The 23,088-nt window shown below is 36.7% G+C and overlaps 1 protein-coding gene across 3 annotated transcripts in view; it reads right to left on the bottom strand.

Moving 5' to 3' along the window:
- The window catches only part of LAMA2 (laminin subunit alpha 2), a 335,441-nt gene that overhangs the window by 42,195 nt on the left and 270,158 nt on the right, over window positions 1-23,088 (bottom strand). For all 3 annotated transcript variants that reach the window (XM_077175288.1, XM_077175290.1, XM_077175289.1), the window contains exons 39-44: window positions 22,677-22,840; window positions 19,082-19,220; window positions 13,421-13,523; window positions 7,304-7,420; window positions 4,240-4,422; window positions 1,306-1,460 (exon numbers count right to left, since the gene is read on the bottom strand). In XM_077175288.1, the coding sequence (XP_077031403.1) occupies window positions 1,306-1,460; window positions 4,240-4,422; window positions 7,304-7,420; window positions 13,421-13,523; window positions 19,082-19,220; window positions 22,677-22,840 (861 nt within the window). The remainder of the gene's footprint in view (window positions 1-1,305; window positions 1,461-4,239; window positions 4,423-7,303; window positions 7,421-13,420; window positions 13,524-19,081; window positions 19,221-22,676; window positions 22,841-23,088) is intronic.

Raw genomic sequence — 23,088 nt, 5'->3', positions numbered from 1 at the left:
GAAGGAATTACAGCATATTGCTGTTGGGTAGTCATAATTATCTATTTTTCCCTTGTAATAGCTTTGACTGTGCCAATTTAAGACACCTTTTCACAATTTTTTTAAACCAACAGTTATGTCTATCATTGCTTTTACATAGTCCCCAATGAAGTTGGCATTCATAACTAAGTTTTATTTCCACAGCTGAGTGACATATGTGTTTGGATCCATGTATTGGTTTCCTCAGGCTCTGAGCACAGAAAAAAACACTTTACTATTTGCTTTCATAATGCCAGCACAGACATAACCACAGTACAATGGTGTTTCAATCCCAGCTAGACATGTTTAAGCATTAGAGGAAATGTACATAATGGTATCACCTTATGCTTACAGCAAACTCTGCTTAAAAGGAGATCCATTATAGGACCAAACTTCTAATTTCCTTATCTCAGAAATGCTGAGCAGTTAAGTACTTCAAAGTCCTCAGACAGAAGATGAATGTAACAAAACATATCATTACCACAGCCTGTCTTTCTGTTCTGTACAGATTTCATCACATATGTGCTGAAAACTTCTTTCACCAGCATCCCACTATTTATCCTATCACTTCTTTCCCAGTATCTTATTATTGTGTTGATTATTTTTTAAACTATTTTTCAACCATTTTTGAGGAAGATTTCTCAAGTATCATTCATCTACATGATTCTTTTTCCTTTGCTATTTAAATCACAAGTTAAATAATCTCAGTGTTAACTGGATGATCCTAGAGTTGACAATATTACTGAATCAGGGAGATGGACTCCAAACTCACTAACTGGACTAGAACTATATTCTTAAGCTCAAGTCTTCAGTGCTGCTACTGGACAGAGAAAAATAAAAAATATGGGAGAAGCAGATATACTCAGCAATTTCAGTGAGTCTGCGATGGTGTTATTCTTGAGTAATGTAAATTCTATGAAATGAAATCAGGGGCTTACTAGCAGTGTTGAAACAGAAAAATACATTTTTGTTTTCACAAAAATTCAATGATATTGTGACTCTTCTGCTGTACTATTACCTACAATAGTTCTTAAAAATAAACTTTTGAGATCCATTCCTACAGATGTTATTCATTTAACAAGAGCATGTTTTAAATGAAGAAACAAGACACAGAGTGAGAATCATCAGAATAGTCTCTTATTTTCTGAGAAATTATACTCCATTATTTTCTCTCTTTATGCATGTTTAGAATTAGGAAATATTCATGCTGTAGAAAAGAAATAAAAAGTAGAAAATAAAATCCCATCAGTACTCAAAAGTTCTTTTTTTCTGAAAAATGGGACTTACCGAATTGGCTTGCTTCCGAGCCTGGTTTATCAGCTCTTTTATCTGAGAAATGTTTTTCCCTAAGTTATCCTGGAGTTCTTTGATTGGCTTGATTTTATCTAGCAGGCGATCTGCTTCCTTTTCTAGACTTTTAATACTGGAATCTGCATCAGCAACTTCAGAAAAAAAGAATAAGGCAGAGCTTTAGAGAATAGTGTCAGAGACTAATTAAACATTGCAATAATAAAATCCAAGAAAATTCTGCATACACAACGCTCAGGAGATTGTATATGCAGCTATGAGGTACACACAGGCCAGAAGATACCTGAACAGAATAAGGCAATTTCAGAATGTCTAGAATCAAGTTAAAGTAGCAATAGCAGCAAACACTGGTGTTAAAGCAGGATTTTTTAAGATGTAACTATGCTTCAGATCAGGATGATAGTTATGGAAAACATTTCCTGTAGCAAAATAAATTTATGAATTAAATATTTGCTTTCTGCTTAAAAAAAACCCCTCCAAATTTTGAAGAAAAGTGCTGAATTAAGGAAACCTGGTTGGTTTTCATAAGTAATTTCTGAAATTACTGTGTTAAAATTAACTTGAAATTAATTCTTGAACTAACTGTAATGGGCACAAATACAAAAAGGTTTTATTCTAGTCACAAGCTTAAAATTCTGTATATGTTCTGAAAGCATATTTAAAAACAGTGACAGTAAACTAGAAATTATTTTCTTTTTGTTTTTCAGGTGAAGTAAATAATTTTACCATGATATTTTTGCCACTCTTTTTCTTTAAGCCTCAAATTCCCTTTTTGCCTCTCAACATACAACTAGTGAATATTACTCTCTCTTTGACAACTCGTGAGCAGATCTAAGGATTGCAACTCTTGGCTCGCATGAGGGTGTGGGTTTTTTTGGATGACACTGAAAGGGACAAACATGCATTTACCACAAAGATGCATATTACATGAAAATAATAGCAATAATAAGAGCCCTAAAAATAATGCTAAGACAAAGCATTAAAAACTACATATCTAATTTTTTGACCCAAACACTCATACCAAAACCCTCCAGATGCTTCTTAAGGTTTCATTTGAGTTAAAGTAGCTACTAAGTCACTTTATCTAAAAGTTCTCAAAAAGTAACTATTTAGCTATTTCAATGAATGAGAAACACAGAGGACCATGCAGAGGCTTTGGCAGTAAGCAATGAGTAATTGTTTACTGGAAAATGCACACTATAAGCTGCAAGTAAGAAAAACATACGTACAGATTTCTGCAGGCAAGATATGGAGACAAAGAAAAGAGAAAAACAGAGAATAACGTAAGAGAGAGAAGATAACATAAAAGAATGTTTTGAAGATCTAAACAGAAATGTAAAGGAAAGTCAGGGACAGGATGAGTCTATAAATGACTTTTTACCTTTTAAAGATTTCATACCTATCAAAATGAGAATTCAGTGCCTGAATTTTGACATAGAGAGGCTGTGTCTACTTTTGCATTTAGCCATGAGCGCCAGCCTACTCACTTCATACATGGTTCAATGGTTCACCCTACATTACTTTAATCTCAGTCTGTAATCTGAGTATCCATTAACATTTGGAGAATGACAGAAGTGTACCTCTGGAGAACATCTCACAGTTTAGCTTTATGAAACAGTTTGCAAGTGTTAAGACAACTCTTCAGTGCAAACAAAATAATGGTCACTGGGCACAATCAAGAGATTAAATTTTAAATTCTCACTCCTAATCTCAACTAAAGTGTTAATGTACACACAGGCTCAGAATACCTGAGCTAGGACAGGTGGCCTAGTCTAGATTCAGCAGTGCCAAGAAACGACTGCTTTAAGACTGCTTCTCAGTTTTTTCCCACTCCCCTGCAAGAGACCTTACAGATCTGTTGGATCTACAACCTGCTGTAATGTAACCACTCTATCTTAATCAACAACTACTTTTCATACTGTCTAAACTTGCATGCACCCAATGGGAATTGAACTGGGGCTCACACTTGTATCTCAGCTGATGAGCAATGGGGAACTTGCAATGGGCAGGCAGGGAAAACAGCCATTGGGATTAACTTCTTTCACTTGTACAGCAACATTGTACAGCAACAACTGGCAGAGGATATTTGTTCACAGAATGAGAATGACAGCCTCCTAAACTGTATGTTTTTAGGTGCCCAGCTTCATCAAGCTGCCAACAATCCAGGGGCCCAGAATAGCTGAGGAATTAGCCCTTCAGTCATTTTCTAAAGACACTCTAGTTTTGTGGCTGGATACTCCTATATGAGAGATGGTCTAGCAATCTACCATAAAATGTATTGTAATATAGAATTCATTTTTATCCATCCTAACCAAAGTGAAAATGCTAAAGTAATTGTCACATTTGATAACAGAATTCTTGGCAAAAAAACAAAAAAAAAAGCAGATAAAACTCCATTCCCAGAATCTTCTTTCATTTTTTCAGTGTCTTCAGTATTCTACCAAAAATAGTAACGTATATGAAAGAAGCCATGCATTTCTCCCAGGACTGATTATCTGATTGACTGAAGACAGATTTAGTATGAGGTATTTTTCTTGAATCAGGCAGTGAATTGCCAGTCAGAATCTTTGATTAGTCACCTCCTAAATACTTCAAAAAGTAATCTGAGGAACAAATCTATCCATTACACATGCATCCTGCTGACATTAGCTTTTCTTGCAACTACTAGCACTAGTCTTTAAGATTTAAAATTCTTTCCACAGAATCATTAGCTTTCAAAGGGACTTCTGGTCACTTTTCATATATATAAGAAGCCCAGAAAATAGAAGTGATAGAGAGTCCTTTTATCCCAGCATACTGTAGTAATGCTATGTAAGTGAAACTCTGGAGTGTCTCTGTTTCATTTTGAGATACGAAATGAAAAGCACAAACTGAAAAAAAACCACCACCAAACAATCCGAAAAATGATCTTACTGTTCTTGACTGGATCCTTCACAACTGCATTTGTTTTGGCCACATCATCTGTAAGTTTACTGTAGTTTTTTCTCAAGCCCAGGAGATTCCGATTGAGGTCTTTAATCTGGGCCAGGACATCATTTGCAGTATCATTGGCTTGTCTTGCTTTGTCTTTGGCTGCCTGCACCTTTACAGCTGTATCTGTAGGTAGAAAATGATAATGAAAATGATTGCCCAGAGTGCAGAACTAACTTTTTTGAGTAAAGATATATATCTGTGCTCCAAAATACTCCACCTTTATTTCTGAAAAACCCTTCAAATACAACAGCACCTCAGAAATATCATAGAATGTTTAATAAACCATTATCATTGTCAGTTCTGACAAGAGAAAGAAAAGAGAACCCCGATTGCCTTTTCTCATCACATCTAAGTAGTTCCTTTTGGGTCATAATTAGAGGTCATGCACCTTTCTGGCTGAGTGAAAGCTAGAGTTACTGTGTTACTTGTCTCTATTTTTCCCACAGATTATTTTCAGCCACACCTTAAATTATGCCATCCCTGCACGTTTGTTTTTGTCCCACATGAGCTCTGTCTACCTCATTCTGAATCTTTCTGCTTTTATCTGACTATAAGCATAGCAGGGACAGAAGAATTATTAGTTTAAGCTGCTCTCTGCTCTCTCAAATCCTTGAACAAGATATATGACAGGGTAATTTTCTCTCCCTTCCTCATTTGATCATTTTCCTGTTGGACAACTAATTTACTCCATTTTCTTATCCATGCCATTTATTTGCTCAGAATTTCATTCTTAATACTCATCTGCTTGTTTTTATGAGTGTCCTTGTGCCAAGAGTAAGCATCCTGTAATTCTAATCTGACAAAAGTTTATTACACTGCTAATGATTGCATAATTCATATTACTTTTACTTGTTCCATATTTAGTATTCTGTGTCCTAAGGTTAACAGGCCTGAGAGGTCCATTTTGGTTGACTGAGACATCTATCTGTGCTCAAGACAAATAACCATGTCAGTATCTTGACCAAAACCCAAGAAATGGTACATGATGAGCATGAAATATTAAACCATTTATTTTGTGAGTGCTGATTTCAAGGATTATTAAATCTAAACCAAAACTTTTCAGTTAGCTGGAATCTTAAAGCCACAAAAATGTACAAGATTAATAGTAAATTGTTTTTTATGCTAAGGTATTACTAGCAGTCTGAACCTTCTAGACCATCAGAAATCAGACAGAATAAAGATTTTCTTCAGAGACTTTTCTTAAGGCGAAACTTCAGTTTATAAGGTGCTCATTGAAAAAAAATTCATAGCAAAATAAATTGATTCTAAACATTTAATTTTTTAAAACTTTTATTCATTTTATCTTTCACTATTCATTATAATGAAAGTGAGATATAGCTCCCTGTCCCTTGCTATCACAATGCAAAGGTAGCTAACATCCCAGGACTTTGGGATTTTAATGAGTATTACATTTAAAAATAAAAGCTGCCAGGAAATTACAAATGTGCATATGTGAAACACTAAAATGTTGGAGGCTAATGACTCAAGCAGTGGTCCATTGGCAAAAGCAGCAGGTTGCTATGCTGAGGTCAGATAACTCCTAAATTAATGGAAGGAGCAGAGTTTTGGATGTGTGGTGATGAAACCTTTGATTTGCATAAGAACAGCCCAGGTATCTCACCCATCACCAGAGGATGCCCAAAACAAAGCGACCTTTGTCCAGGAAGGAGAATTTTTTTGAGCCAGATTAGGAAGATAAGAAGCAAATCCTGTGGAGCTGGGATAATGATGCTTTTTATCATGCCAATATCCTCCCTTACACCACTGGCTGTGGTGTAAAACTCGCCTGCCTGGAGGCATGTGTGGGGACATTCACACACAGGCCTGGAGGTGTTCATCCCTTCTGAGAAGATGTCACTGGCCCAACTGCCCCAGTCAGAGTAAGAACAGCCATGTCTTACAAGGGGTCATAAACCACCAAAAATCCCAGACTCAATTCTGGGGCCTTCCACCAGAGGACAGCATATGAGCCACAGTGCTGCATCAAACAGTGTAAAACTACCCTTCAGGGGAGGTACTGGGGAGCTCCCACCTGAACCTGAAGGTACCTTACCCACTGAACTTTATGTTGTGTGGGGTTTCCCCCACCATGGATGGATCAAGACTGTGACCATCACTTTGACCAAGGGACAGATAAATTGCAACAATCAAGTCTTGTTGATGGATCCATATGTGTAGTATCTTTCCTCTCCACTAACTCTCCTCTCCTCTCCTTTTTATATTGTCAGATTTCTATATTTAAAAACCAAAATGGCTACATACTTCCCTTCTACTGCAACCAAATGGTTCTAAAATTAACCTGCCATATTTATATGTATATATACATGTACACATACATCTACCTAGCTATCTATCTACACCGGTCATTCAATGTCATTTCACTCTAATCCACCCCAAGGGATCTATTAACAAGAACCTCAGTCACCCTTGCCTTCAGGGTGGGTCACAAGAGTGCAGCACTTCAGAGTCTATTGAGGAAAACCTGTTCCAGTTTCAAGCAATTTACAGGCTAAAAAAGATGTACAACAACATACAGTGGCTGGAAATGCTGAGAGTGGGGTAGAAAGGTGAGACAAAACCCAGCAAATTTCACCCTGCTTTTCCTGTAAAGTCAGTAAGATTTACTCTTCTTGGGTTAAACTACACTGGTGAAATTATAGTCTTTCCTTAAAGATTACCTTCAAAAAGACTTTTCACATATAAACAAAAGACTATTTGTCTCAGAGTGTATCATAATTTCTGATATCATAACTATTTTCTTTCAGAAACCTTCTGCAAACTGCAGAAGCATGGTACCTTTTACCATCCCAATATTCTGACCGATACAATGTAAATATTTTCAGTTCAGTTTTCTCTCTCACATTGCTCATTGTTTTATAACAGCCAGTGGTCAAAGTAGACCCAGTGTGACACAGGCAAAAATTGATGAGACAAATGTTAAGTGATGGAAAAAGAAACAAAAGAGCTCAACTGAGTCAAATGTTGCAACACTTTTCCGACTTACCATTAGGAATGGCTGACAGCTTTCCTAAGGTTTCATTCAAAGCTCTCAAGAGAATGGAATTCTTCTCATCAGCATCTTTCAGCCTGTTCTGTGTGCTGTTCAGATCATCACCCCTTTCTATAAAAAATGCATACGATACAGAAGCTTTAACTCTTTATTTTCACTGTCCTTTCTTTGCATATAATTTAAAATGCATAGTAACAAGCAAGCCATTTTTCATTATTATATCAAATTGTGTAAATAAGGAAGTCCAGCAGAACTTGTGGGGTTCACTGATGATCTTCTCCAGTTTCTTTAAGTTCCCTACTTCCATAGTATCTAAATGCTTGAGTTCCTTGTTCTGTTATATATACTTAATATGGGTTTTTCAAAGGTGTGCTGAGGAAAGAACTTGTTATGATATGTTTTAGGCAAGTTCACACAATGATCCACTGATAGATTCAACAACTGTGATGTTAGTCATAGTTTTGATTCCTAGATTAAGCTATTGCCTTTCTTCTTAAGGTGGTTGCCTGAGTTGAATGAGTTGAATGTGGTGTGAAAGAACCAAGACCCATTAGGCCAGCTTGCAGTTGCAATTAGAGTGGCCAGAGCCTAGGTCTCTTGGATTTTCTCAAAGATGTTGACATAACATCCAAGGAAAATACAAGATTCCTAACTGTCAACAAGAGATGAATACAGTAACATCAGATTTTTATGAAATAAACATTCTAAATTCTTTGGGAAAACACCCACCTAGTAAAAAACATTAATAGTTAAGAACTGGTACAAATCAAAGGACCAGTGCAAATCAAAGGCACAGGTGTGTCATATTTAGGACATCACAGTTGAAACTGATGTCCTCATTTACAAGCAAGTTCCTATTTTTCAGCATTTACTTTAAATAAAAAATTATGCAGGGCCCTTTGAACAGTATCCAGTCGAGCAATGCAACAATCTCAAAACTGAGATCCCAGTAAGCTTTATGGCTATGGAAACAGACATGATCCCAAAATTCAGAAGTAAAATTTGACACAAAGAAATGCAGTTAATGCTTAAACTACTACTGTAGTGGGCATTTCTCATTATTTCTCTGTATCAATATGAAGCTTTTTGGAACAGACAGCTGGTAATTTCTTTCCTTAAAGGCATATCCTACTAGGAAACTAATTTAACATCACTGAGCTTGATAGCTGGAAGAGAAGAATAATTTGTAGAAAAGGAGTTCAGGATGACAAGCTATGACTGTGACCTTCAGGTATGTGACAGGTTATTGAAAATAAACACCTATGTGGTTCACATTCCACAAATTCTAAAAAAAGTATGTTTTCTTAAAATTAGATGTGCAAGAAGCAATTTGTAAGGAGAAAAATCAAACAAAATTCATATTGCCTACAAGAAATTATTAATTAAATTTTCCAAGGCTAGAGCCAGGCTGAAACAGCACGTGGAATTTAAATGAGAACTATACTTTTGTTGTTAGACCTTTTGAAATGTCATTGACGAAGAAATCTGTTTGCTTTATTTAAATTAGAGCAACACACAGGACTGTAGGAGTGCCTGGAGATAAGCCCTCACTCCTGCAAAATGCTCTGCAGAAGAAAGGGACATTTGTGTGAATTGTGAGAGGCACAGTTAACACTAGAATAAAGTTTGGAAGAATTGCATATATGATATGGTCACTCTTCTCCTTAAAAACAGCTTTATTTTTAAATGGCAGGTTATGTCCCCACTGCTGAAGGAGGCTACCTGTAACATGATGTTGTTAAACCAGGATGAATTAATGGGATTCTGGTCTTGTGTGCTTTGAGATTTTATCTGAGTTCTCTTCCTGTTAAAAAATAATAATACCAAAAAACCTGCTTTTATTTCCACCATTTAATTCTGAAATTATGGTCTGCCTGATAATTTCTTGGTATTTCTAGTGGAATGTTGGTGTTTACAAAATGTGTCAATATTTCTGAGAAGTTTGACTCATTTATGGTGGTGGTGTTCTAACTTTGTAACATACTTTTAAATAATCTCTTTTTTTCCTTTCTACTCTGCCTGTCCAGCATGCTAATTATCCCCCAGTTATACTTCTGAAGAATCATGTTTCCAGACTTCTCTTTACAGCTTTGTAACCATAGCAGCAAACAGTTTTTTATGGAATTTAACAAGGGAAGTTTCCCTAGAAATTCTGAAATTGAATATTGAGCCTCTACCTGTTTAGCATTTTTTCTTTTTATTCCTCAAATACAGTTTTACTGTGGGTAGGGTTTTTTTTAGTTACAATAATAAAACCATAAATAAGTGTTCCTAGGGAGGCTTTTACACAAGGGGAAGTGAGGAGATTTTATGTTCCATGTCATCTTTTCAAGGAAATTGTTCATTTTTCACAGAGATATTAAGTTTTGTTTTGAAGTAACTTCTTATCTTGTAATCCAGATGGCATCTTCACTAAGCACTGGACTAATCTCTTGCATGAATCACAAACTGAACTGACTTCATGTCAGCTTTTCCACATCCTTTAATTATTAGCATTTACAAAAAAACTGTGACAATGATTTGAAGGCCCAAAATCCTCCAGATCCTCCAGCTGTGTGCTGAAGTTTGTCAAAATATAGGCAGCTACGATCTTTAGAGCCTGTCAGACTTGGAAGAGGTTAGTAGGTCTGCACTCAAAGATGCCAGGCACTGTCAACTCTCATTAAAGTGTAGGTTGAGTAGTATCATGAGAAATTTATCTCAATCCTGGGTTTTTCACTTGATCAGCTCTGCACAAGATGCCAATAAATGCACTGTTCAAATCAGCAAAACTAGTCATGCATTGCTGAAACTAAACCCTAAAGAGTAAGCAGGAACCTGAAGGACTTTGCATGTATTGGCCTTTGCATTTGCTGGCTTGGTTAACATGAACAAAGATTTTCAATTTCTGTTCATATTAAACAAAGCATTACAGGATAAAGCATCATCCCTTATTCCTCTGCATGAATGGAGTCAAATGAAAACAAACAATGCTGTGCACATATATTTCATCTTAAGATGAACTCAGGAATTTAGTTAGTTACTGTTTATACAGAGTCATTTACCAGAGACACAGGGTTTTACAAGTCTCTGCAGATCACATAAATAGGTGACACTGGTTAATTGATGATGATGTGCCACCATCATGGTGGAACAAACACATAGAGGAACATAGTGGAAACAGGTATCTTTTGGCAGTATGGACAAATGCAGTTTTTCCACATGAAACTGTCCAAGAAAACAGCAATGAGGCTATGCTACTAAATTCATGTATCCCAAAACCAGACTGAAGCTGGAAGTCTACAAGGAGCAACAAATGCATCTGTTCTTATTGACTGGAGACTGCAGAAATGAACTGACTGTTGCACACATCCCTTTCTGTTATCTTTGTGTTACTTCTTCCAAATAGCATTCCTGCTCCCCACAGTCTCATCCTATAAAGAGGAACATGGCTCACAAACTGATTCTTTTTTTTTCTAAACCAAGCAAGACTTAGAAACTGGCATTAGGAGCAAACAGGAGAAAGAGACGTAACTAGAGAAATGCAGCTAATTAAGTTTAACTTTTTAAAAAAAGTACCTTCAGCACTGACTGCCATAATCTGGTGAATACAATATACCAGGTCAGCAGAAAGACCACTCAGAGGAGAATACACAAACAAGGGATCTATAAGCTGGATATGTTGCCTATCAGCTGGAAAATGTCTTAGCTAAAAATATTCGCGTGTTGTCTGACAAGACACATCCCCCTCAAGTTGTCAATGCTTAAGCAAAAGAAATTACATTAGCAGAATTTCAGTAGCCACCTGACAGCAGTCTCTAGCTGAAGAGGAGTTTGTGTATCTCATTTTCACTTTTCATTGATCAGCAGCATTTTTACACTGATAGGCCAAATTTCAAAATTTCTTCCTAGCCACAGTACTACATATAGATTTTGCTTCTCCCACCAGGTTTATTCTTTCTAACTCCTAACCCCACAGAGAGAGAAATGACTAAATCTTCATTTTAATAGCTTCTGTCACAAGCTTTGCTTTGTAAGGACTGTTTCAGCAGTCTTTGGTGGTAATATAAAACATTTTTATGATTAACAGCCATTTTATAACTCAGGTAATTGGCCACAAATCAGGGGAATGTCATAATGTAAGAAGAAAACACTCCCATCTCTATCACGGCTCAGGCTGGATTTTTGGAGTGTATATTCGTTGAGTGGTTTATGGGTCTTCATTACTTAAACTAATGTACTTCCTGTAGTGCAGACAGAGAAATTTTAAGCTAGTGATTAGTTCTGTCTACCAGATCTTTATAGAGTGCCCACCAGCCAACCTGCACTTCCAGCTGAGACTCTGAAAGGGTGGCTTTATAAGGATTCTAAGAAAATACCTTTCTATGAGTTTCACATTGAACTCTCAATTTCTCTCGTGGGAAAATCAAGACATCCAGAAAGAATTAGTTCATAATACTAATAACACATGTTCTATGTTATTCACAATACTAATAATATCACTACTTTGGTGCAAAAGCAGAGTGGGGAATAGAAGTATGTAGTTGCATTTTCTTGTTACACATCTGCATTCTGGGCACAATGTTAACTATCTTCATAAGTCTAGCTGTGGAGCATGGACATGTTTTATTAGATATAAAAAGGCATACTGTTCAAGTTTGGAATGTTTGTCTTTATGAAGCACTTTAAGGTGTAACAGAGAGCATTACAGAAAGCTCCATCTCATTACCCTTCAGTTTGGGGCAAAAACATAGACAAATATCTGATATGTGCATTTTAAGCATTGCTGCCTGCCTGCATTAAGTTTGCTTTATGAATCTTTAGACTGTCTGGACATTTCTTCTGAATTATGAAACTGTTATCAACTTAAATTGTCACTGGTACAACAGGAAAATAACTTTTCTTTCAAAATTCTCTGCAGTAATTTATATTGTTTCAGGGTTAAATTGGACAATTGTGTGGACACAGGGAATTCACGTCCATCCTTGTAGAGATACCATTTTAATTTGTCCTTGAAAACAGGGCACTGTGCTTTACTCCACTGCACCTGCCTGGGGGGCACAGAGAGCTGTGGACTCCACTCTGAGGTGCTGAGTGTGCTGACTGGAGTGCTGTGGCAGGGGAGAGACTGCCTCACACAGCCATTTTAGTGTATTTTGTACACCAGCCATGGCAAGCTGCAGCAGTTTGCATTCCAGAAAGCATCACTATTTTTTTCCACTTCAGCCCTGCTACTGAAATTGCACACTGGCCTCTTCCAATAGTCTTGTGATTTTCTATAACATATTTCCTGAAATGTGTTCCTCCAGCCCTAAATCTGTACTGAATCTGGAAGTAGAGAATTGCAATAAAGAAGACCCTAAATATACACCCAAGATTTACTAGTAACTCAGACACATTTCTTTCCCTCAGTTCGGCTACAAGAAAATAATAATGTTTTTCACTTGCAAACAGTGTATGACAATGAAATGCAATTAATGACCTTATGAAACATTATGCTTTATGACCTTATTAAACATTGTGTTTACTTGTTAACGAGTTCTGCAGTTGGAAATCATAGAGCTGCCAAAATTTAAGTGCAGTAAATAGCCAAAAGATGACTAAGGTGCATGGATCACCTCCTTTATGCTGTATGTTCTTCTTAATGTATCTCCCAGGGGGCAAAAGAGAATTTTGTATGCCAAAACATAGAAGGCAGGGCTCTATTATGAAAATCTGTCTTGTTTCTAATAAGAAACAACTTTCTTATTAGTTTCTTAGTTAAACTAAGCTAGCAGGATGAGGAAGATTCATGCATCATCTCTGTGACAAGTTTAAAACTCAGCCTTGAATATTTACTGTGTGCAATTTTTCTTGCCCTTACTCTTGCCCTTATTGTAGTTAGCAAGAGAAGACCTAAATTCCCTTCTCCTCAGCCCTCTTGTCCAGGAAAAGGAGAGAAGGAACAGGAATTCCTGTATAATGCTTGGACATAAAAGAGGAGAATCTTCTTCATTGATACACTGTCCAATTTCAAATCAGGTAATGAATTCTAGTTTTTTCCTATATGGATTCTTCATACCAGAAGCACAACAGTCTCACAACATATTTTTGCTCTATTTAGTGGGTCTGAATGCCATATACTGCACATACCTTTAACATCACCTTCTAACATCTTGGCTTCGTTAAGGACCCTGAAGCTTTTCTTGAGAGAGTTCCTGGCGCCATCCTTCAGGGATCCTTCAGGACCAGACGTCTGCAGACAGAGAAAAACAAAGTGTCAAAAAGGAAAGTCTGAGGTCATAAAAGACATGTGATCATGATCTAAGTGAACAGTCACTTACATTTTACGTGTACATCAGTGGGCTCTGAATTACATCCCATTGCCATAACATTAGTCTAACAGAACTAAAATAAAAAAAATCTAAAATTTTCTAAAATTTTTTTTAATTGAATGTCAGATCCCCTTTGGAATATGAGAGATTACATTAATAAAGAAAGACAATGCTTACAGTATTAAAGAAACAGATTTGACTCTAAGAGCAAAACTGTCCAAAGCCAACATACAAAATATATTTCAACTTAAATATGTATTTATTCTTCCAGCTATGGACAGAACACCATGAAATACAGTATTTCTCTCCAACTGCAGCTACAGAAACTTTAGAGGCCAGACTGGATCTGATGACTCTAATAATGACAACTGAAATTCATCTGTGGTTAAATTAAAGAATGATAATTGCTAGGTGAGTAAAGAAATAAGAAACAAAGTTTTAAAAGAAGGGCAAACTGCAGTTAATCTGAAAGAATTTTATTACTAAGCTACCATCCTTCATCCTATCCTACCATCCTACTATCCTACTTAAAGATCTTTCTCCTGAAAAACATCCATCTCTACCTTCAGTGCAGAGACTGATCAATAGATGGAATGATTTTTCTAAATTAGATTAGTGTTTTCAGTCAGTAGAAAATGCTCCAGGTTCTGAACCACTTACTGCTCAGTTTGTAAGACTGAACTCAGGTCACACATCATACTGAATACATTTCTTTGAGAATACTTCTGACAGCCAGATAACATTCTGTATTAGTCATGGGTCATAGCCTTGTAACTGGTGTGTAATTAAGAAGAAGCTACTTTTCATTTTCCAGGGCAGATGCATATACTCAAAAATTAACTGTGTGTCAATTAAATGACACAATTATTATTGCTATTCATCATTTTTATAATGAGCAAGCCCAGAAGTGACATTTCACATATTGCTGAAGCTCTGATATTTTTCAACGACACTGTAAAAAACATGTAGTGAACTTGCTGTTTCTATTTCTTTTAAAAATCTTAGAGAATGCTTTGGATACTTTCAAAATTCAGAACCAAGCTTTTTGTTAGGGGATATCTCACGGTATATATGTTGCCATGTCACAAGGATATAGCTATTAAAGAATTCCTATTTAGATGAGATGTAAATACAAGCTTTTATGTGACTTTAAGAACTAAGGCACACATCACTGCTATTTCCCAAGTTCACCTGAAATATTAAGCTGTGTACACATTCCTTTCAACAACAAAAACATATATATTCAAAAGATGAAAAAAATTAGTTTCTTACAGATTTTCTCTACCACATAGTAACAAGCAGCACTGGTAACAGAAAAATATAAAAAAGAAAACAGGAAAAAAAATCAAAAAACTGCCCAGTGAAGCAAAAGACTGCTCCTGAAGGAAGAATGTTTGGCTAGATTTTGTGACAGATGCACCTGTCAAATCAGATAATACTTTTAAATTTCTTCTCCTACTAGAAACAGAACCCAGTGTGTGATCACTCTGTGACCACAGACTTCAAAAAATAATGATTGTTGTTGTTGTTATTGTTATTATTATATAACTAGGCATGGCTGACTGGCTGTTGAAGCAGCTTATAGTCAATACAATGAAGTTGGAAGGCCAGATTTACAATGCAATACCAAGAAGTTCATCAAATCAGGGACAGTAATTGGGCAAGTGCTGACAATTAGTCAGAAACAGGTTTCAGCATAAAGTTAATACTAGAAGAGCCCTTTCAGAGAGAAATAAACTTGTACTAATTAAAAGCTTTATTTTAAATTTTTTTAAAACAATCTTGAAAATGAGGATTAATTAAGACATCTGATAGAAATGTACTTTTTTACTAGTTTTTAATGTGGTCCATGAGATGTCAAGTCATGAAGCAGTCAGTAATTAAAACCCAAACATTTTATGACTTTGTGTAAGGTGAGTCTGTACACTTGTGGCAAGCCTGGGTCACAGTGAACCACTTTATAATTTTTATAATTTATTAGGATTTCCAGCCAACGGACTTTAATGTTGTTTTCTAAATTGGGACAAATTCTGTTTTAAAAAAAAAAAAAGAGAGAATAAGAAAAAGTAAAAAAATATTGTGATTCAAAATAAATTTGAAAATTGCAGGGTCTCTGGAATTGAATTTGTTCTAATTCTGTCTCTTCCTAAATGTCAATAATCTGCATATAGTTCCTTCCTCTCCCTGTACCTTTCTCCATGGCCCCTACCCTCCCCATGCAAGCCCTGTGTAGTTTGAACCTCTGCTTCATGTTCTGGCAGAAGTGGGACCATGTTATGTACCCAAACAGTGCTGTCTCAGTCATGGTTTAGAGGCATAAATGCACTGGGGCAGTGTTGAGGATCACAAGAACTTACACAGGTACAAGGTTTTTTAGGCTTAGTGCTAATTCAAATCAGTTAAAAATAGTTCTGCCTTGTTCTTGAATGATTTTCTTTTCCCATACACTTACATTGTGCAGTTTCCTCCTATGCAAGAAATAGGGTTACTCTCATTTCTCATTTCTACTAGTCCTAGAGATGGATACCAAAAATGATTTGCACCTCAGGACATCCTACCAAGGATGTCTAGGCAGCTTTATGTTAGGAAATCTAGACACCCAACAGGTGCTGGGGCATTGCCTACAAAGAAAGTCAAAATCAAAGAAGAAAGCAGGACCCTAAACACTCAATGTGTCCCCTGTGCTTCTTACAGTCCCCAGCCTGTAAGTCCTTTCTAAAAAGCCTAAGAATAATCCACTTTTTTAGCATATAGTGTACAACTACTATTCTGATCTATGAGATAAGACCAGAATATGTTAACCTGACTCCTATCAGTTACTACCTAAGTAATGGAATGCTGAAACTGCCCGAATGCTAAAGACTTCTCATTTCTGATGAATTTATATTGCTTTCAAAGGGGAGAGCAAATCCATCATACAAACCTCAGGAGGAATTTTTCTGTCATATTTTTAATACATTTTTTCCAGTAATTTATCAGGCTTCTTGTAATCGCGATGGATTTTGAGCATCTTTTAATTCATGCTTTAGCAACATTAGATTAATTTGAAAATTAAGTCATTTTCCCATTACAAACCAAAAACCAAAAAACCCTTGAGATATCACTAAGGTTCTTGTAAATAATTTGATCCAATGATGTAGAGGATAGAACCTAAAACCAAAACCTGTCCATACAGTCTCTGGTTCATACACCAGCTCATTGCTGTTGGGAAACCCTCATCCCCCTGCCCCAAAATTATTCCTGGTGAATAGGAAAGGTGAGGATCAGGGATGCAAAGTGAGCTACAGCACTTTTCTCCATTATCTATTCACAGCTGGAACTTGGAGTCTTTTACAGAAGACAAGCATCCACAGCAGCTCTCATACAGAAGAGAACATGCTCCATCTTTCAAAAGGAGGGAAAGACATGATCTCCATCATGTCACTGGGTCCCCAGAGCAACTTCTCAGAAAGCTGGCATTGCACTTTCTAGGGGCTTATGCTGCCTTCTAGGAGACCTTTTGAGCAATTGTGCTCCAGACAGCCCTGACTGAGGGTACATTCCTGGTCTTGTGCTGAAGCTCAGCTAAAAGCTCCCTGGGACCTCCAGAAAGTGAGACCCTGATTTACCTGGTTACCAGTTAAACCCTTCGCCTAGGCAGAGCAACCATTCAACAGTCTTTAAATACAAACAAGGAAACAGAATGAAGAAGTGATGACTGTGGTTCACAGCTGGCATATTTTTAAAATCTGGCTCAAAACCCTCAAATGAACATATAAAAACTAACAGCTAAATCTATTGCTCTGCAGCAATTTGATGGCAAACCACCAATGACCTCTATATCAAGTCAATCACATTTAAAAGGCATCTCAGCTGCCTCAATTTTCTTCTTCATCAACTAGATCCCCATTTCACATACACTGCTCATAAAAAAAAAAACCAAGCTCCTTCTAATGAATACATGCAAAGTAGATGCTGAAAACATCACCCTGATATTTTCATCTCTTTCCTTGCTACTCACTTGCTTCTATTTACATGATATCATCCATCTTGACCTCTATCACTTAAATTATCAATCCCCTTTCTCTCTATGCTATAATCACCCAGTGATATATATACTTTTGTCATCATTCTGTAATTGCTAGCTTTGTTTCTTTATTGCTCTATGTGTCTTTTTTTTCTCCTTTTCAATCCCTGAAACAGCTGCCTGTCTCACTCATTCCAAGTTGTCAAAGGAGAAAAAGACATCACATATTAAATCTTAATGAGAAGGAAAAAACAAAAAGGCCAGGCCCTTATTTACTTCTGTGGTGTAATTAGGCATTCTGGTGAAACAAAGAACTGTTTACAGAGAACTAGCACATACTAATGTGTGGGGTGATTTTATTCATTAAGAGAGAAATACAGTAGTTAGTGTTATTTGAAGAAACACTGAAAATGTAAACAGCCTACAAATATTAAAATTTTTGGGCAGTGGCTCCTTCACTTTATCCCTCTGATGAATACAGAGCTTCACAGCATGTGATTCATTTTGCTATTCTCATAATGCATTTGACTGAAGTAGTTCTCTGTAAGCTACCTTTATTCATGTACATTTATTCATGTACAAGTGCTGTAACTACAAGTTGTTTCTGCTCATCTACATGTTTCTATATCAAATATAAGTTCTGGCACTCTCATATTATACTGTCACTGCCTCACATTTCTGTATGCATGTGAAGGGCATGCCAGTTGGTCTCTGACCGACTCCCGCAAATTAGCCACTAACTCCTTTGATATCTGACCTAAAAGATAATTTTGGCTATGCTCAGAATGTTTTCTGCTCACAGTATAAACATCAAAGAGCCAAGATCCTCATTGTGACCCAGGGTGGAGAGATGACTTTACCTTACAATCCTATTTTTAAAAGTTCTCTTCATTTTCTCTGGAAATTTACAGGTGCTACCTCATAGTGAAAATAAGATTTCTCTGCAAAAACTAGTAGAGGTCACAAAGTGAATAAAATTTCCACTCCCCTCCTACAATTCTCCATTTCTAGAATTCTGGCCAGGTGCATGCCGTTCATCTGATGTGCAGAGAAGTGCCTCCAAGCATTTTCAGGGGACGAAGTTGAAGAGTTAATTAAGGTATGGAGTTCTTCATATTTAATGAATATATTACCCACACCTAAACTTGCACTATTGAATATCAGATGGCTCCTGACTCAAAGCTGTTGGCTTGAGCCATACACAGGGACCAAAAAGTGGAAGACAGAAGGAGGAAAGATAGTAAATAAAATGGGGAACAAAAGTAAGGATCATGCTTTAGGAACAAATAGGGACTGTCTGAAGGTACATGTAGCTCTGCCAGAGGCATAGCTTTCTGATCACAAAAACAAGAATGTTTGATGGCAAAGGTCTTCACATAAAGTTTTAAGATGGCAAAACATGGATCTGAGATCACACGTAGCAGATTCCACAAAAAATCTAAACCTTCTTTTTAATGCACTCATTTTCCTTACCTCTTGCATAGCTTCATTTGCAAGAGCCTTGGCCTCCTTGGCAACTCTTTCAGCTTCATCTGTGGAATCCTTGATGTTAGTATAAGCATTGAAAGCACGTGTGGCATTGAAAGAGAGGTTTTTTGCTTCAGTAAGGATTCTGTTGGGATGAGAAAAGTAAACACACCATTAAACCTGCTGCCAGAGCTCAACAGAACAGAGTATCCCAGATTTTGAAACAGCCTGTATTTCTAAGGCTATTTCTAAGGTGTTTAGAGAGCAACACTACATTTGAGATTTTAGGAGATGTGGCATCATGTGTTTAACGGAATTCATATTTCATCTGGGCAGAAAGACATAAAGAACAATGTTCACTAAAAGAGAAGTTCTGTGAGATAAAAATAGACCAGACACTGAGAAAAGATAGCAGCGTGCTTAATGCTCTAATACAAGTAACATATTCATCATGTGGGTTTCTAGGCTATGTGCTGAGCCAGGCAACTTAAGGAAACTTGCACTGTATGAACATGAAGGATCATCACAGACATGTTTTAAAGTAGAATCTCTGAAAAATTAATTTCTTGGTCTGGCTGCCAAACACAGAATTGCTAGTTTTTAAGGCGATCTTACAGTCTAAACCAAATCCTAAATGTTAATTTTGCTGACCAAAATGAAAAATATAGGCAGTAATGCTTCATATTGAACGTGATGTTCAATTTACATTAAATACTCCATTCTGATAGCTATAAATAGATTAAATACAGTTAGTACTTGCTGGTGCAGAGACAGCGTTCAGCTAGACTCCTTCCTAGGGAAATTTCTAGTCAGCAGGATGGGGAAATAACTTTTCTTGCACTCTCTCTGTATGATATATTAAAACATTTTCTACAAAGAATTTCTGCACCTAGAGAATGAACTTGAAGACAACTATCTCAGTAGCCTTTATGACCAATGCCTATGTTGATTTTAAGAATAAAGTGTAAATTGACTAAAATGTCCACTTGAACTGGATAAGAATGGATCTGAACTTGGATTTTTGCCTCTCTGGGAAATTCTCTAGCCATGCAGGTGTATGGCAATATGAGAGAGACAGAGATTACTCCTGTTGGACCTGTTCCAGCTTGTATAAACTAGTCATTAAGTCAGTGTGTGTGTAAGAAAGGACAATTCATCCCAGTAATTTATCTGTTCTCTGCAGAACTGTGACAGCTGGGCTCTGATCCTCACATCAATTACTCACTGATTTCTACAAAATGCCACAGAAAAGACAAAGTGGACAGAAGATATAGTCGCTGGATTCAACATGTAGCTAATATAGGGAGAGAGATTCCCTTTAGGTTACTGCAGAAACTGCATGACTGAGCTGCCTCTGCATCATCCTTGGAAAAGTGAATCTCTTTCCTCAACTATGGCTGGAGCTCACTAGGCTACTCTAAGTTTCTGTGATACTCTATTAACCAAACGCAGAGCCCAGAATAGCTACCTAGCAAGTACCTCAAGAACTGCTTAGAAACATGGTTCAAATCCTTTCCAGCTAGGAAAACCTAAAATGAATTTGCCAAATACCAATGGTGCTTACTCATGAGCAGGCAATTAGCCACAAGGGAGAAGCCCATACCAATGCTTCCTTGTACACAGCAGAAATAACAATTTTTTCCTAGGGTAAGTTCATGAATGGTTCCATGTTCTAACACTCAAGAGAACATCCTCATTGTCAATCAATATATTATTAGAATCCTTAGAGGGTGATGGGAGAGACAGGGCTCTCCCTCTACCTCTCCTGTAAGAAGAAACAGTAATCTAGATCACCAAATTTAGAATTGTCTGAAAGACACTCAAGTGCCAGTTGTGAAGATAGATACACTTTTCAATTCTTCAAACTGATAGAGACTGTATATGCCTGTAAAGTACAACTATTTCTTGTCAGTGCATGAAGTAAACAGCTTTATCCTGATTACACAGCACCACGGTATTTCTTTGTCCTTTGAAGATGTGTATCTTCATGCATCACATGAAGATATTTGAAGATATGTATCTTCATATGTATCACATTAGGAATTTTAACTTTGAACAACCTGCCTTTAGACATAATTTTTAATGTCCTTGGTTCTGTGGAGTTTACTGTCTTTTTTGAGAATCTGAGGTTGATATCTGGATCAGACATAGGTATGCATAGTGCTGTTACAACATTTTAAACACTACCTTAAGCTCCTTAAGACCAAACTGTCACCTACATTAAGACAGAAGCACATACAAACACCCATAAAAAGGTCTCTTTTGAATAGTTAAAAAGCTATGTCTCAAAGCATGTCTTGCCAATATTTGACTCGGAAGCAAAATCTTTTTTGTCTACATTTTCTCTCTTTCTTAGTTCCTTCACGACAACCTTCCATGTATTCAGATGTTTATGTGTGGTTGGGTGTGACACTAAAGTCACTCATTTTCAAATTCATTTTTACCCAGGAAACCACAGCTATCATAATTTTACGCACACCTTAAAACATGTATTACACAGGGTATCTACAGTAGTGTAACTACACTGTAAATGAAGCCAGTAATTTTGCAAGTATCAGAGCTAATTTCCTGTCTTTTCCTCAAAATTACAGATGCTGGTAAGAAAAAACTGTGTTAAGCATCTGCTCACAAGTCTTTGGGATATTCAAATCTTCAGGTAGTATCTAAAAGATAGAAGCAGCAAAAAAATTAGCATATTCTTGATGTTTAAAAAATAATACTTTTTTCATGCGGTGCTTTTATAAAATAATGAAACTCTGAAGCTGGTGCTGGGGACAGGTCCAAGAGGCAAAATATCCATGGTCTCTTTCTAGGTATTACTATTGCAAATTACACTTACTATTTATGGCTTGCTTTCTTAAGTGCATAGAATGCAATAAAACAAAAGACACCCCTCTCTTTTTCCCCAAAAATTCCCAAAAAACTAACAAAAGCTTGTTTTATATTCTTTCCAGGAAACTATTTTCATGATGAGTTATATAGCATCATTCTTCTGAAAGAGAAGTCATATGTGGTGACATAAATGAAGGGCATTGCCGTTCTTATATTTAGGAATATGATAGTGGTAAAAAGAAACTGAAGTTTCTGTTCTTTGGTCCAGGACACCTACTTTTTTGGGAGAGAGTTTTGAAACTGGTAGAGAAATTACTGTCCATCACTAAGGGGGACTTCTGACAGTAAACAATTTAGCAATTTAAAAATCACAATAATAGTCTCCTACCAAAATGATCATCTTAAAAAGGAAAATATTACTTGTTTTTAACAAATGCACATGAAAATTTGTAGGGAGCTCTTTAAGAAGAATTGCTATTTTTTTTCACAACATAGCAGCAAGCATATGATAAGTTAAACTGTGTTATCAGTGCATCTGAGGGCACTTCTTGCTGTCCATGCAGCCTATAAGAATCACAAGATGTAGGAAACTGCTTACAAGAGATACATAAATTGACTAACTCAATAGTTGTACACTTGTAGATGCCACTGGTTATTTGCATAGCCCCAGTGACAGATGTCAAAGAAGAGGAGTTCCCTTCAAGTTCTGTGAAGCAATTTTGCAAACCTGCTTCATGATTTTAGCATTACCAGTGAATGTCTGCCTTACCCATCCAGCACTGCAGATGATTCATTCAGCTGGCCTGCATGGTTCTCAGCTTGCAACACCTTTTCTGGAAGCATCCTGTCATGAATTTCTTGTGATAAGTCATCTATTTTGTCTTTCAGCTGATCAGACATTGGCTGTATCTTATTTGCAACACCTTCCACATACTGAAAATGGCAAAAGAAAAGCCTTTGAATTTCTGATTGCTAGCATTCTGTATCTATATATCAGGGTGTTTCTTCTTTCCTTGTGGGCTATTATCTTAACTTACCCATGCATTAAAATTTCAGGGAACTAGTAGAGAATGAGTAACAGCAATGGCTGGACTGGAAAGCAGAGAGGAGATAAACAATATTCCAAGAGCTACTCATCTCTCTTGAGCTTAGTAGAAGCTTTTCTTTTATAATTAAGGAAT

This window comes from Agelaius phoeniceus, chromosome 3, assembly GCF_051311805.1.
Source record: "Agelaius phoeniceus isolate bAgePho1 chromosome 3, bAgePho1.hap1, whole genome shotgun sequence".
Lineage (NCBI taxonomy): Eukaryota > Metazoa > Chordata > Aves > Passeriformes > Icteridae > Agelaius > Agelaius phoeniceus.
This window is presented reverse-complemented; position numbering and strand designations above follow the sequence as displayed.